Source organism: Monopterus albus, unplaced genomic scaffold (genome assembly GCF_001952655.1).
Source record: "Monopterus albus unplaced genomic scaffold, M_albus_1.0 scaffold29.1, whole genome shotgun sequence".
NCBI lineage: Eukaryota > Metazoa > Chordata > Actinopteri > Synbranchiformes > Synbranchidae > Monopterus > Monopterus albus.
In genome coordinates, this window is record NW_018127909.1 from 4,566,458 (window position 1) to 4,578,028 (window position 11,571).

Below are 11,571 nucleotides of genomic sequence, written 5' to 3' on the forward strand. Positions count from 1 at the left end.
TTGACACCCTCCTTGTCATGACTTCTATTTACACATAAACTAAAACACTACCAGAAGCACATTTGCTACCATAGTGGCCCTGCTAAAGAACATGGTTTTTATCATTCTGGCATTCCAGAGAAGGTATAGGGATGTGAGGCATAGCACGCAGACTTTTCCCTTGTTCCCGGAGCAGGTGCACTGCATTATGGGAGCAGTAGCCAGAGTTACAGAGCCAACAAGAGCACTCGGAGAGCATACTTCCACCAAGACAACATTCACTAATGCAAATGGGTCCCTTGTGAAAAATGAGATCCAGAACACAAAATGTAACCTAAAATCCTTGATCCATATCGGATTCAGGTCATCTTTTAGGGTCTGACAGGTATTTATACTATATATCGTACTTGATCATTTCAGGGTTCTATCTTCATTATAAGCCAAGCTATGGCAGAAAATGTGTGTTAAAAAGGGTTTTTAATGTTAAATCTGAATGGCCGCAAGATCCAGAATCTGGATCAGAGCTGGATGAAATTTGGTCTGGTTATAGACATTGCAACCCTAAATATGAGACCCAAATGTCAAAAGATTTTGATAACTTTTGTCAGAGATATGAATTTTTTAAATTTTGACCCATGTTAAAGATGGGGATTTTTGTGACTTTGACCTTTGACCTTCTTCAGCTAAAATCGAATCACCAAGCAGGCTGATGATCAGCTTTTTGTCCGAAAACCTGCTAAGCAACAAACACACACACGGAGCCAAAAACATAACCTCCTTGGCAGAGGTAACAATCCTTTCTTGTGCCATAGGAACTTGCTCACTGAGGGGGGAGGGGGTGTGTCAGTGGCACACATTCACCATGAATAGGAGAGGGTCAGCGAGGGGGAGGAGGTATCACATTACCTGCCCATCGGCCCCTGTTTATCAGTGACACACTCTAATGCGCACACACACCATTTCCCAAACAGATGCACGTAAACAACAAGCAACCAAGGAGACATTCTGTCCTCATCTACCATACCACACTGGATATGCTGCACCATCCAGGTTAAACTGTTTTCTCAGTGGCTACACTCAACCCGCACTAACATTAGCTAGAGGTCTAACAAAACGTCAATGCCTGATGAAACAGCTGAAAACTGTCATCCTGGTATTCCAAGATATGAAGCTGTAATGAAGTGAAAGCAGTCATGTCCAATAAAACTCCCTCATAAACAAGATCCATCTCTTGTAATTTCATTTTACTAGGGAACAGGCCAGTTCAAATCTATACTCCTGGAATCTGTGTAATCAGAAACACACAGGGTTGGTTTATTTTATCTGTCTGGCTGAGAATGGTTTTGGTTTTCCAAATCAGCGTCCTAACCACAAAAACAAAAAATCTATGCCATAATATTTGCCTAGCAACAGGTGACTCTCTAGCATACAGCTACTTCCCAGAACTTTCCCTGCTACAGGATTTCCCCTGGCTATAGGCAAATACCATTCCTGTATATCCTCTTTATTAAAAAAAAAAAAAACATTAATATGGTCGTCCTCTAGCCACTTCAGAAATATTCAGGAACAGATACAGAGATTAACAATTATAAAACAAACACATAGACTGTTAAGTTGGTATTTTGCCTGACAATTTTCTTTCTTTTGTCCTCCAACAACACCACTGTTGACCTGTGCCGTCACCGAGTTGCTGTCACACACCAGTTGCGTGGAACGTGACGCTCCGTGGAGACGCTGCGTACAGTAGCCTGTTGTTCTGGCCAACACAAATAAAACGCAATCGTTTAACCGCTCCAGGCCAGACGCACCTGTTCATTAGTCATGCTGAATGGGCTTTTTTCTTTTAGCCTTGTGTAAACTCCTGAACACCGTGCAGTGACACACATATCCACAGACCACTCACCCAGCTGAGTATCCGCACGATGGTTTGCGGCTGTCGGACAAACTTGTGGAAGTCGAAGCCTCCTCCTGCGAGCGTAACTCCATATGCAGTTGCACCGCCCGTCTCTTCCATGTCTCCCTTCAGTTCAGCCGATCTTCCGGAGCTCACCTGGTGCTTTAAGCCGACCTAACAGGACCGTCTACCAACTAAACTAAAGAAAAAGTAAAAACTATTGGCACACCATGCTGTACTGCTTCAATGAACGCGAAGTAGACGAGCCAGTTCCAAGGGAGCTGCGTACCAGCGGCTGCGCGTCAGGGGGCGGAGTTCAGAGCGCATTACGACTGTTATCACCAGCCTACTAGACCTCTCTCATTTTTTATATTACAAATACTCATACTAAAAAGACACGACAGCAGAGTGCATCATAAACATTTGTTTCTTTATTCACACCAGTTTATGGAGCAAACGCCCTGCACTCTCAGGGAAACTCAGCTGGTTCACCATGAAAACTCTTCTCCGCTGAAATGTCGGGCCATTCATCTAGAGAGGCTTCAGATGCCTGAGGAGAGCACAGACAAAGGGGTTCGGTCACTGTGTAACTGTGTGATTGGTTGGCTGATTGATTTTGATTAATTGGTCTAATCTCACTTGGTCAAACTCCTCCCCGCTGGGTGGCGTCATCTCATCAGCATCCTCAACGTATTGGGAAACGTCCTGCAAGAAAATACGATAGAGTTCTGCGTCATGTCCTGATGGGTATAATATCACAAGCGAGCATGAAATTAAGTCCTGTCAGAGTGAATGAACGGTGACTGATGTAGATGGATACAGAAACTGACGAACCAGCACGCCCTCGTATGCAGCTACCGTTCTCTGCATCTCCAGGCCCATCCTGTGAGGAGAAAACAGCCAGGAGTCACATATACTGCTGCCTTGGCACAGCTGAAGGCTGTCTAAAGCGAAGTAGTAAACTTTTTATTTACAGCCCTACAGCTTAAAATGAATGCAATACAGGCCTACGTAAGTACCCCCCAGGGCACCAACGTCAGTGTGAGCCTGAGGAGCAGTGTGCACTTCGCAGTTACATCCAAATTAAACTTAATGAGGTTTTGATTGCTGATTCAGAGATTTCTTTTGATTCATTGAAGTAAAATTTGACTTCTGCTGTTGCAAAAAAAAAAGGTAGAATAGAAGAACTGAGTGTTTGTCCACCAGAATTCATTAGAATTTAGATTATAATGTAACAAGATCAAATGTACTGAAAAATATGACTGTAAAACAAATAAATGTGAAAAAATATGGTTTTAATTTTTTTCTTTTGATTTCCCTCCATATTTACATGTTTTACTACTTACTGTGATAGTGCTATAACAGAAACTACACAATTCAAGAAACTTCCTATTCAGGATTTTCCTGCCTGAGACAGAGCGAAGCAGTGTTAAAAGATTTAGTTTTGTGCAAACCCTTTACAAGACATTTTGACAGGCCGTTGGTAGATTAACTGTAAATATGCCACAACTTCATGGGAAATGTGGTCATTATTTTTCAAGGTATCAGAATGAAACAGAGAAATAACTCACAGGGACGTCTTTCCGTATCGCCTTCGCCCTGAAAACAGTTAGGAATGTTAACTCTTGCGCTGAGGTAGTCACACCAGATAGAAACAGTGGAAAATGTGTGAACTCACTGAACAGCACTCCAACCCAACAACAAATGGAGACGAGAAGAATCAGGACTGTGAAACATGCAAAGACAGTTGCCACCAATGCGTCAGGAAGACGGTTCCACACTGGGAAGCAGGAAGAAGAAGAAGAAAAATAAGAGAATGAGGTGATGCCAGCTATCACCTGTCAGAATGATGCATTAGTTAACTCAGCAGCAGTAGATCAACTGTACCTTTTTCATCCAAATATAGCTTCTTGCTGCCTATGGCAGTGGTGTTGTCAAAGCTGTCTGACACGTTACAGTGGTATGTCCCCACGCTGCTCCTTCCCACAGACAGCAGGAGGAGAGATTGTTCTGGAGGCTGGTTTTCTACAGAGTAGAACCTTCCTTTGTTGTCTAGAAGGGTGTTGTTGAGGAACCACTGATACCGTGGATGAGTTCCATTTTCTGCCTCACAGAACAATGTCACACTGTCCACAGCATAGTTCTTTCCAAGGTGAGAATCAAAACGAACCGTCACGTGCCCACTGACCGGGACTGTTGGAGACATTATAGAGTGAAGAGAGGCCTCAGAGACAAATGAAAAGACATTACAAAGACAAGTGTGTACCCCAGTATTATGTCCATAGTCTCAAACAGCACACATACCGACTCGTAAGGCCAAGGATTCACTGTGTACAATCCGGTCTCCATTGCTTGCCTGGCAGTGGAACCATCCCATGTTCCGGCCCAAGATCACTGAAACCTTGAATGTGACATTTCTGTCTTCACCTGTCTTATTGGCAAACAATTTTTCTTCATTGTAGAGTGAAAAGGTGATGTATGGCGTCCCATATGTTGATTGACAGGTGACCATGGCAGAATAGTTGTGGGCATCCTCCTTTATTACGGTGAAGTAAATGTCAGGTTTTGACACCCGGACTGAGGGAATAGGATGTAGGAGGATGTTACTTTTTAAGGAAACAGTGTCATATCTATAAAATGTGACTGTGAGAGTGTTATGGAACTTATGATTGTTTGTTTGTTTGGAACGCTGCCCTCTAGTGGTAACAAAAAATAAGTGATTAACAGGAAGTGTCGTAGTAGAACATTCCTTACTGCATGGATTCACGGAGAGTGTCTCCAAAGTATCAATCCAAGTAATCCTTTCTTTAAAATCCACAGAAAACGGCTTCATCCGTAAATTCGTTGGTTTATGTTTATATTAACATAGTTGCGTGACAACGCCAGTAATTTGAAGCTTAATATATGTGGATGGCAGTATTTGTTAAATATGTGTATGCAATATTAGCGATAGCACAGGTTGTTTTTTTTATTGCATTTAGTCGTTCTTTAAAGCATGTATAAGTATGTTCTGAGTGCTATTGCAGGGTAAACTTATGCAAGCAGTGTTTGTTAATGATGTACTCATCCGAATGTATTTGTTTTCTTTGCAGTTTTACAAAAAAGATGATATTTTCTACATTAAACCTGCCAACTACAACAACCTGCCTGTTCCTTGGAGGATGACAGTGTGGAAGGTGTATTGTAAAGCTAGTTGTATAGCTGAAATTGTTACATTTCAGTGAGGACATCATAGAGAGTTCACTTCACCACAGATGACTGCAAACCTTTGATTCTGATTATAACTTCAGAGCTGTTAGTCCTGTATTCTTTTTTGTTGAAGCGGTTCGTAGCCACACACACATAGGAGCCGTTGTCTTTAGACGTGGTGCTGATGGAGACACAAATTATTATTTAAGCAACTTTCCAATTACTTGTTCGAATAAAAAAAACTACTGTCTTAGTAGATAGTTGGGGTGTCACTGGCTACGTTCGCATTACTGTACATGCTGGAGTCGCCCAGATCCAATTTTATTCCCTCCAAGTGATTCAGATCTGATATTCTCACAGATGTGTGAACAAACCAAATCAGATTTTTTTTTTTTTCAGATTTCTCAGATCTGGGCCACTTCCATATGTGGTCCAAGATGTAATTCATATCCAACTTCTGAACACGTGACTGGTGTCAGAATGGTCAGACTGGAATTCATATGGTTTTTTTTCCAGTGTCTCACTCCTCTGCACATACACATAACGCATGTTGTCATCACTCAGTGTCAGCCCCTCAGACCAGTAAACAAAAACACGAAGGAGAGCAACAATAATGATGGGTCAGTGTAGAGAGAAGGACCACATTTTCTCTACATTTATGGAGAAACTTCTGATCAAGCCAAATTGGAAAGAACATATTGTAACTGTACAGTTTTTGAGGAAATGCTGCAATTTGACTGTCAAACAAACAAAGTTGTTGTTATTCTATTATACTATAATAATAATTAACAAATTATCAAACATATTGGCCAACTGCTCACAACACCATAGCGACCACCCCGTACCCCCCTGCTTATCCATAGACTTAACAGGATTCCACCAACCTCTGCCGTGAGAGCTCTTTAGCTGAAGGAGACATGGGTATGAGCTGACCATTCAGGTACCACTTGTAGGAGACATTAGTTGCATCATTATGTGAACAAAGCAGATTCGTCATTGCCCCTTCAAACACCTCTGTTGCATCTGGTAAGATGAGAATTGTTGCATTTGTCACTGGCACTGCAGGACAAACACAGGAAAAGACTGAGATCCTGGTCTTATTTCAAATGAGCAGTAACTGTCATTGCAAAGACCATGTTGTAGAAAAGATCCACTGATTTCTAAAGTTGAGCTTCATGTTTTTATGAGCTGTCCTGTAATTCATTTTTTTGTCCAGTACCAGCACCAAACTAGTCTATTTTACTTATCTGTACCAAGAAAACCTTGTCAGTCTGTTGATCACCACTTGGGCCCAATCTTAAATATCTCAACAACTTATTGATGGAGTGCAGAAGATCGTGGTTCCCAGAGAAGGAATCCTAATGCCTATGGTGATGTCTTTGAGCTAAATATCTTACTGCCCTGAAATTTGATACAGATATCCAAGGTCCCTAGACAATGGATTTGATGATCCCTTAAATTTTCATCCAGCGCCATCATCAGGTCAAAATTTGAATTTACACATTTTGGTTTATGTCTAAATACATGCATACTGCAACTGTTTTGTTTTAGCGTTAATTAGCAAATATTAGCATGCTAACATTCTAAGCTAAGATTAGCTGAACATGGTTCACATTATACCTACTAAAAGTCCAAATGTTAGAATGATATTATTGTTCAGCTCAAAACACCACAATGCCCATATTCAAAGCTGCTAGCATGATTGTTTCTTCATCATCAAATTACAGGTAGCCTACATGGTACTGCTGTTTTTGATGTGAGCTGCAGACAAACCATGTATAACACTGACTAATTATGTTGAGTGCTGAATATGATTTAGTTTGTTTGTTGAGTTTAACCATAGACTGAAACTTTAGTTGGCTGGCTGCTGTTCATTCAAATAAAGTATATACATACTAGTGTACATTAATATATATAATTCTCTACTGCTCAGAGAAGCTATGGAGGCCTACATATGACATATCCATGGTAACAAAGACACTCACCAAAAACCTTCAGGTATTGTGCGCTGCTGACAGAGTGCTCTATGTTAGAGTCATTTCGTACCCTGGCCACACACTTCAGGTAGCCCTCATGGGAAGGTTTGACTTTTAGGGTAAAGTTTCCAGTCTCACCAGACACGGAAGTCTTTTCATCCAAAATCTGATCTCTCCTGGAAAAGGTTGATAATTAGAGTGAGGGACTTTCTATATTTTCTCAGTGCAGTGCATTAAATTTTATGTATTAATACACATACTTACTGGACTAACTGTAAGAGAATAGATTCATTCGTCAGGAGTGCTGGTGGTTTACATTTATATTTTACAGTGTCTGACTCCAAAGCCTCAAATGGGCCAGACAGTTGTGGAAATCCCTGAAATGTCTGATCTATCAAAATATAAAACAAAACACTCAACAGAAAGAACCATAAAATACAAAATTATATTACTGACTATGCACACACGCAAACAGTACACCTCACTTACTGCTGTCCTTGATACAGTGGCATAAGCCTGTAGAAAGGAACAATCATATAGTTTCAAACAGTGAAATATTGAATGTGCTGCAGTGCAGTTTGTGTTTATGAGCTTACCCAGAATGATCACAATTAAGGAAGCAAACATTCTTGAAGGAAAATGATTGCCTTTAATACAACGACAAGCTTCAAATGCGATTACGCTGCACTGTGTACACACACATGCACACTTAGAAACATGTGCAAATAGCTGATAGTGCCACACTACACCTCCCTGCAGTACCCACCCTCTGGCATCACTAGATGAATTCATTCAATCATGCCATAGCTGTTATGGTGTTATACTTTGATAAATGTGAATATCAAAACAACATGAGTCAGACACAGTATGAACAAGCACAATAGTTGTCATTGCTTTAAAACTTTAATTGAACCCAACATTAATTAAAATTATATTTTTATTTGCAAAAACACAACAAATATACAGTAGTTTTGCTGAAAAATATGGTTCCACCAGCGCTTGCAGAGCACCAACAAAAATAGCTGCAGATTTTTAAATGAAATAGTGTCAGGTTCCATGAAGAGGGGGTCAGTTTGATGATAGGTGCAGGTTTCTCATGTTTCATACTGTGATCTCTTCAATCTGAAACAGAGAGACAGAAAGCACACATTGTCTTCTCATTAATCATTAGTCAGATCTTAAAGAGCTGATTTGATCTCAAGGCTTCTGAAGGACAATCGCTCTTTTTTTGAAGCATGTGTCATGGAAGGGAGCATATGATTTTAGTACTGTTATAGGTAAAAGAGAGGCACAGTTACTTGTGTTGGGCAGTTGTTAATTTCCTAAGGAATTTCCTTGAAAGAAATACTCCACTAAAAATCAAATTCAAACAATTTTGTATATGTTGAAATGCCTGATGCATGCTTGCCTGTAGACTAAATTAATTTAAATGCACTTAAAAAGTATAATTAACTACTTGGATAACACTTTATTTCATTGGTCATTATTTTCCTAATAGTTTCCCAATAATTTTCTCAGAGGGTACCAGGAACACGGTGATCAGATTCCAATGAATTGCTGGTGTAACAGTGACAGTCTTCTGGTCAGTGCACACCAGGTCAGCTGAGCATGCAAACATATAACTTAATAAATGGCAAAATAAAGTTTTCAGTATAAAGTTTAACAAATAATTCATATTGAAATGGAGCAGTTCTTTCAGTGAAGTTCCTATTTTCTCTACTGCCATACTACATAGTTGTTTCTATTACACATCCTAGAAAAGTATTGGGGAAACATTAGAAGGACACAGACAAACAAAGGATTACCAACTGGAAGTGTACCACTGTGGCCATTTTCCATAAGTTGTACCAAAGTAAAGAGTCTTTTCCAGGAGCCTTACTGTTAATGTACAGTTATATATCAGTTCCTTTCTAATGAATTATATAAAGACCTGTAGAGGAAAGTGTTATTGGACAGTATTTCATATATTCAAAATCAGTTTATGTGTCCTCTTACTGTATGTGTTTTCTTACCTGATCCTGGGTATCACAGTCTGTAGAGGATGTGTTGGGCCTACCTCCTGACTGGAACGTGGGCGCAGACTGAGGAACTTCATCAGAGCTGAGTTGGGGAGGGTACAAACATCGATGAACTGGTTGATTTGAGTTACTGAAACAATCAATGTTTCTTAGGTCCACTAAGATAAAACTTACTTTATCACAGCAGTGTGAGTAAGAGCTGAAAAAGAAGTGAGACATGGGGACATAGAAACATTTAATATAAATTCAGAGATACATTTCCAGCCACTGAATTCCTCACTCTCACGTGCATGGAGATACACACCTTGCTGATGGTCAAACATCCTGTAAACACAGACTCCGCCCGCTGCCAGCATCAGAAGAAGGAAGCAGCAGAACACCACGGTAATCACCTCTATGGTGGCTAAGAGAGCATCTGTGCAAGAGAAGGGACAAGGTTAGTGAAATATGATGTGTTGTAGAGTTAGCATGTAAGTTATTATGAATATAAAATGTGTATTTTTACGTGATTGGATTTCAGTGGAAGATGGTGCCTGAGGCAAACAGTTCCAGATTCTGTCTGATCAAAAGTAAAAAGTATGATGTGGTAAATTTTACAGAGGACAAAAAAAGAAGACAGTAAAAACGAAAGGCACATATCAAATATTAAAACAAGTCTGGATTAAAAATAAGTCTTTTAAAGGAATAGTTTGACATTTCTGAAAAATATACGAAGCTCTGTGGGCATCTTTGCTTTGATAATGTGCAACCTCTTTTAATTTATTAAGGCTATATATCTTTAAATGTTACAAAAACCTAACAGTAAAAATAACTGTGTGCCATTTGATAAGGATTTATGAATGACACTATTTCATAGGAGCAGTAACTTCCTGGAGCTGCCTGGCCACCTCATGATGACAGCAAGACTCTAGGAAATCACTCCATGGGTGAAGAAATAGGCCGTCAGTTTGTTTATACTATAATTACAAGCAGATGAGGGAGAAGCATTCACATCAGCCTGCAACTTGTACTTTTGAATACCTGACAATGGTGATATCTCTGACTCATTAAAAGAACTACATACTGTAAGTCGCCAGATTTTCCCATCCTCCAAAAGTGTGTGAAAGGAGCATAACCCCCTGTAAAATCTTAGCATGTTATTCATACTTAGGTCTTTCTTCCAATTAAACCAATAAGAAATAACATGTTAATTTTTTTACTTATCTGTGCATCAAGACAGGCCATAAACAATTAGTGAGACTGCTTACAGTGTAAATGGGGAAAGTTCGATTAGAGGGACAAAAACATTTCAACTTGAGTGAAGAATTTCAGTGCATCCCAGAACTCTATGAAGCTGTATTGTAAAATAACAGCAAAGAGGAGACGTAAAAGGAGAGAGACTAGCAGGAAGGGTTCCTGGTAGGTTCTGGGATCACTCAGTCTGACAGCATAGGTGTACTCCCATAGACATGGTCTGCTCTGTCCTTGATAGCTAGTTACAGTTGGTACGTTGCATGTATGTTGGCTGTTTAGGGCATAAACAGTAAAATGTTTGATGCAAGAGGTCCTTTGAAGAGAGGTAACAGAAAGTCTTACTGAGTGCTGAAACATTTCCAAAAATGTCAAACCATTCCTCTGCGATTACTTTTGACATCTTGATCTTTTCACCTGTGACTGGGACCAGCACAGCTGCACTCTCCACCCAGGGCCCAGAATCATTGTAGCTGTCCCTGGCCCTGCAGCGATAATACCCAGTGTTCTCTTGGCCAAGTTCACTAAGAATGAGAGTTCGGCTAAGGTTTGTGAGAACATAGTGAGGTAGGCCAGGCTGAATATAAGAGTCTACATGCATCTTAGAGGGAAGGACAGAGTCATTCAAGAGCCAGGAGATGTAAGGGAATGTTCCTCTGCTGACTTGACAGTGTAGCCTGGTGGCGGCCAGTGTGGAGTCAGCTCTGTACAGATATTCCACCTTCACTTTCATGTCACCTCCGACTGGGACTGAACAAACAGGTAGGAAGGAGAACAAGAGAAAGATGACTAAAGAGAGGGAAATTAAGGGCAGATATGTTTCCTTCACATCTGTGTAGCTCATACCCACTTCCAGAGTCAGAGGCTCACTCATCAACTCCTGCAGCTCAGTTTTCACCCAACATTGTGCCACGCCCATGTCCATCCCAGGCGTCATGGTGACAGGAAACCAGGCTGAGAGATATTCATTTGCTGTTTCAGACCCCACTTCTTTGCCATCTAGTGAAAGGGAGAAGTTAACTGGAGGACTCCCTCTTGATGACCAGCAGGTCACATTGCCAAAGTAGCTGGCTCCCACTTTGGAGATGGAGAAGGAGATCTTTGGTTTTGAAATGTAAACTGGTGGAGAAATGAAGAGGGGAGAAGGTAAGGAGAGGCATATGACATGCAGTGAAACTGAAGAAAATCTAACCAACATAATTTTACAGCCTGCACATTTGCTTTGTAGGAACTATTTCCTGTTTCAACCTGACAAACAGCACAAAGCCAGGTCCATAAAGAAATG

The 11,571-nt window shown here is 40.5% G+C and overlaps 3 protein-coding genes across 5 annotated transcripts in view; all 3 read right to left on the minus strand.

Annotated features, from left to right (window-relative positions):
- syngr2b (synaptogyrin 2b) overlaps positions 1 to 2,168 on the minus strand; it is a 7,246-nt gene extending 5,078 nt beyond the window's left edge. Inside the window, exon 1 of the mRNA XM_020596241.1 lies at positions 1,883 to 2,168. Within this exon, the coding sequence (XP_020451897.1) occupies positions 1,883 to 1,993 (111 nt within the window). The 5' untranslated portion in view covers positions 1,994 to 2,168. The remainder of the gene's footprint in view (positions 1 to 1,882) is intronic.
- Positions 2,169 to 2,312: 144 nt separating this feature from the next.
- On the minus strand, positions 2,313 to 7,725 carry LOC109957971 (neurotrimin). Of its 2 annotated transcripts, none has more exons than XM_020596240.1 (13): positions 7,635 to 7,725; positions 7,528 to 7,554; positions 7,303 to 7,429; positions 7,048 to 7,214; positions 5,947 to 6,085; positions 5,140 to 5,243; positions 4,178 to 4,450; positions 3,761 to 4,066; positions 3,552 to 3,653; positions 3,445 to 3,472; positions 2,708 to 2,756; positions 2,513 to 2,578; positions 2,313 to 2,423 (listed from the first exon to the last, which is right to left on the minus strand). In XM_020596240.1, the coding sequence occupies exons 1-13, from the start codon at positions 7,663 to 7,665 to the stop codon at positions 2,343 to 2,345; spliced, it is 1,500 nt and encodes a 499-aa protein (XP_020451896.1). In that variant the 5' UTR covers positions 7,666 to 7,725; the 3' UTR covers positions 2,313 to 2,342. The 2 variants fall into 2 exon arrangements, with proteins under 2 accessions (XP_020451896.1, XP_020451895.1); XM_020596239.1 differs by having other exon boundaries at positions 5,947 to 6,121.
- Positions 7,726 to 8,010: 285 nt separating this feature from the next.
- Positions 8,011 to 11,571, minus strand: part of LOC109957936 (Fc receptor-like protein 5) — a 5,040-nt gene continuing 1,479 nt past the window's right edge. Inside the window, exons 5-11 of one of the 2 annotated variants that reach the window (XM_020596194.1) lie at positions 11,133 to 11,405; positions 10,704 to 11,036; positions 9,562 to 9,615; positions 9,361 to 9,471; positions 9,231 to 9,255; positions 9,051 to 9,138; positions 8,011 to 8,160 (exon numbers count right to left, since the gene is read on the minus strand). In XM_020596194.1, coding sequence (XP_020451850.1) covers positions 8,140 to 8,160; positions 9,051 to 9,138; positions 9,231 to 9,255; positions 9,361 to 9,471; positions 9,562 to 9,615; positions 10,704 to 11,036; positions 11,133 to 11,405 — 905 coding nt within the window. In that variant the 3' untranslated portion in view covers positions 8,011 to 8,139. Of the gene's footprint in view, positions 8,161 to 9,050; positions 9,139 to 9,230; positions 9,256 to 9,360; positions 9,472 to 9,561; positions 9,616 to 10,703; positions 11,037 to 11,132; positions 11,406 to 11,571 lie in introns of those variants that run through there. The other variant, XM_020596195.1, reaches the window with a different exon arrangement.

Excerpts from the sequence above, each read along its gene's own strand:
- LOC109957971 (XM_020596239.1), bottom strand. The coding sequence starts at position 7,665 with ATGTTTGCTTCCTTAATTGTGATCATTCTGG. Across the intron at positions 7,555-7,634 it reads CTTAATTGTGATCATTCTGG|GCTTATGCCACTGTATCAAG; the intron begins GTAAGCTCATAA and ends TCCTTTCTACAG. Across the intron at positions 2,579-2,707 it reads CTGCATACGAGGGCGTGCTG|GACGTTTCCCAATACGTTGA; the intron begins GTTCGTCAGTTT and ends ATTTTCTTGCAG.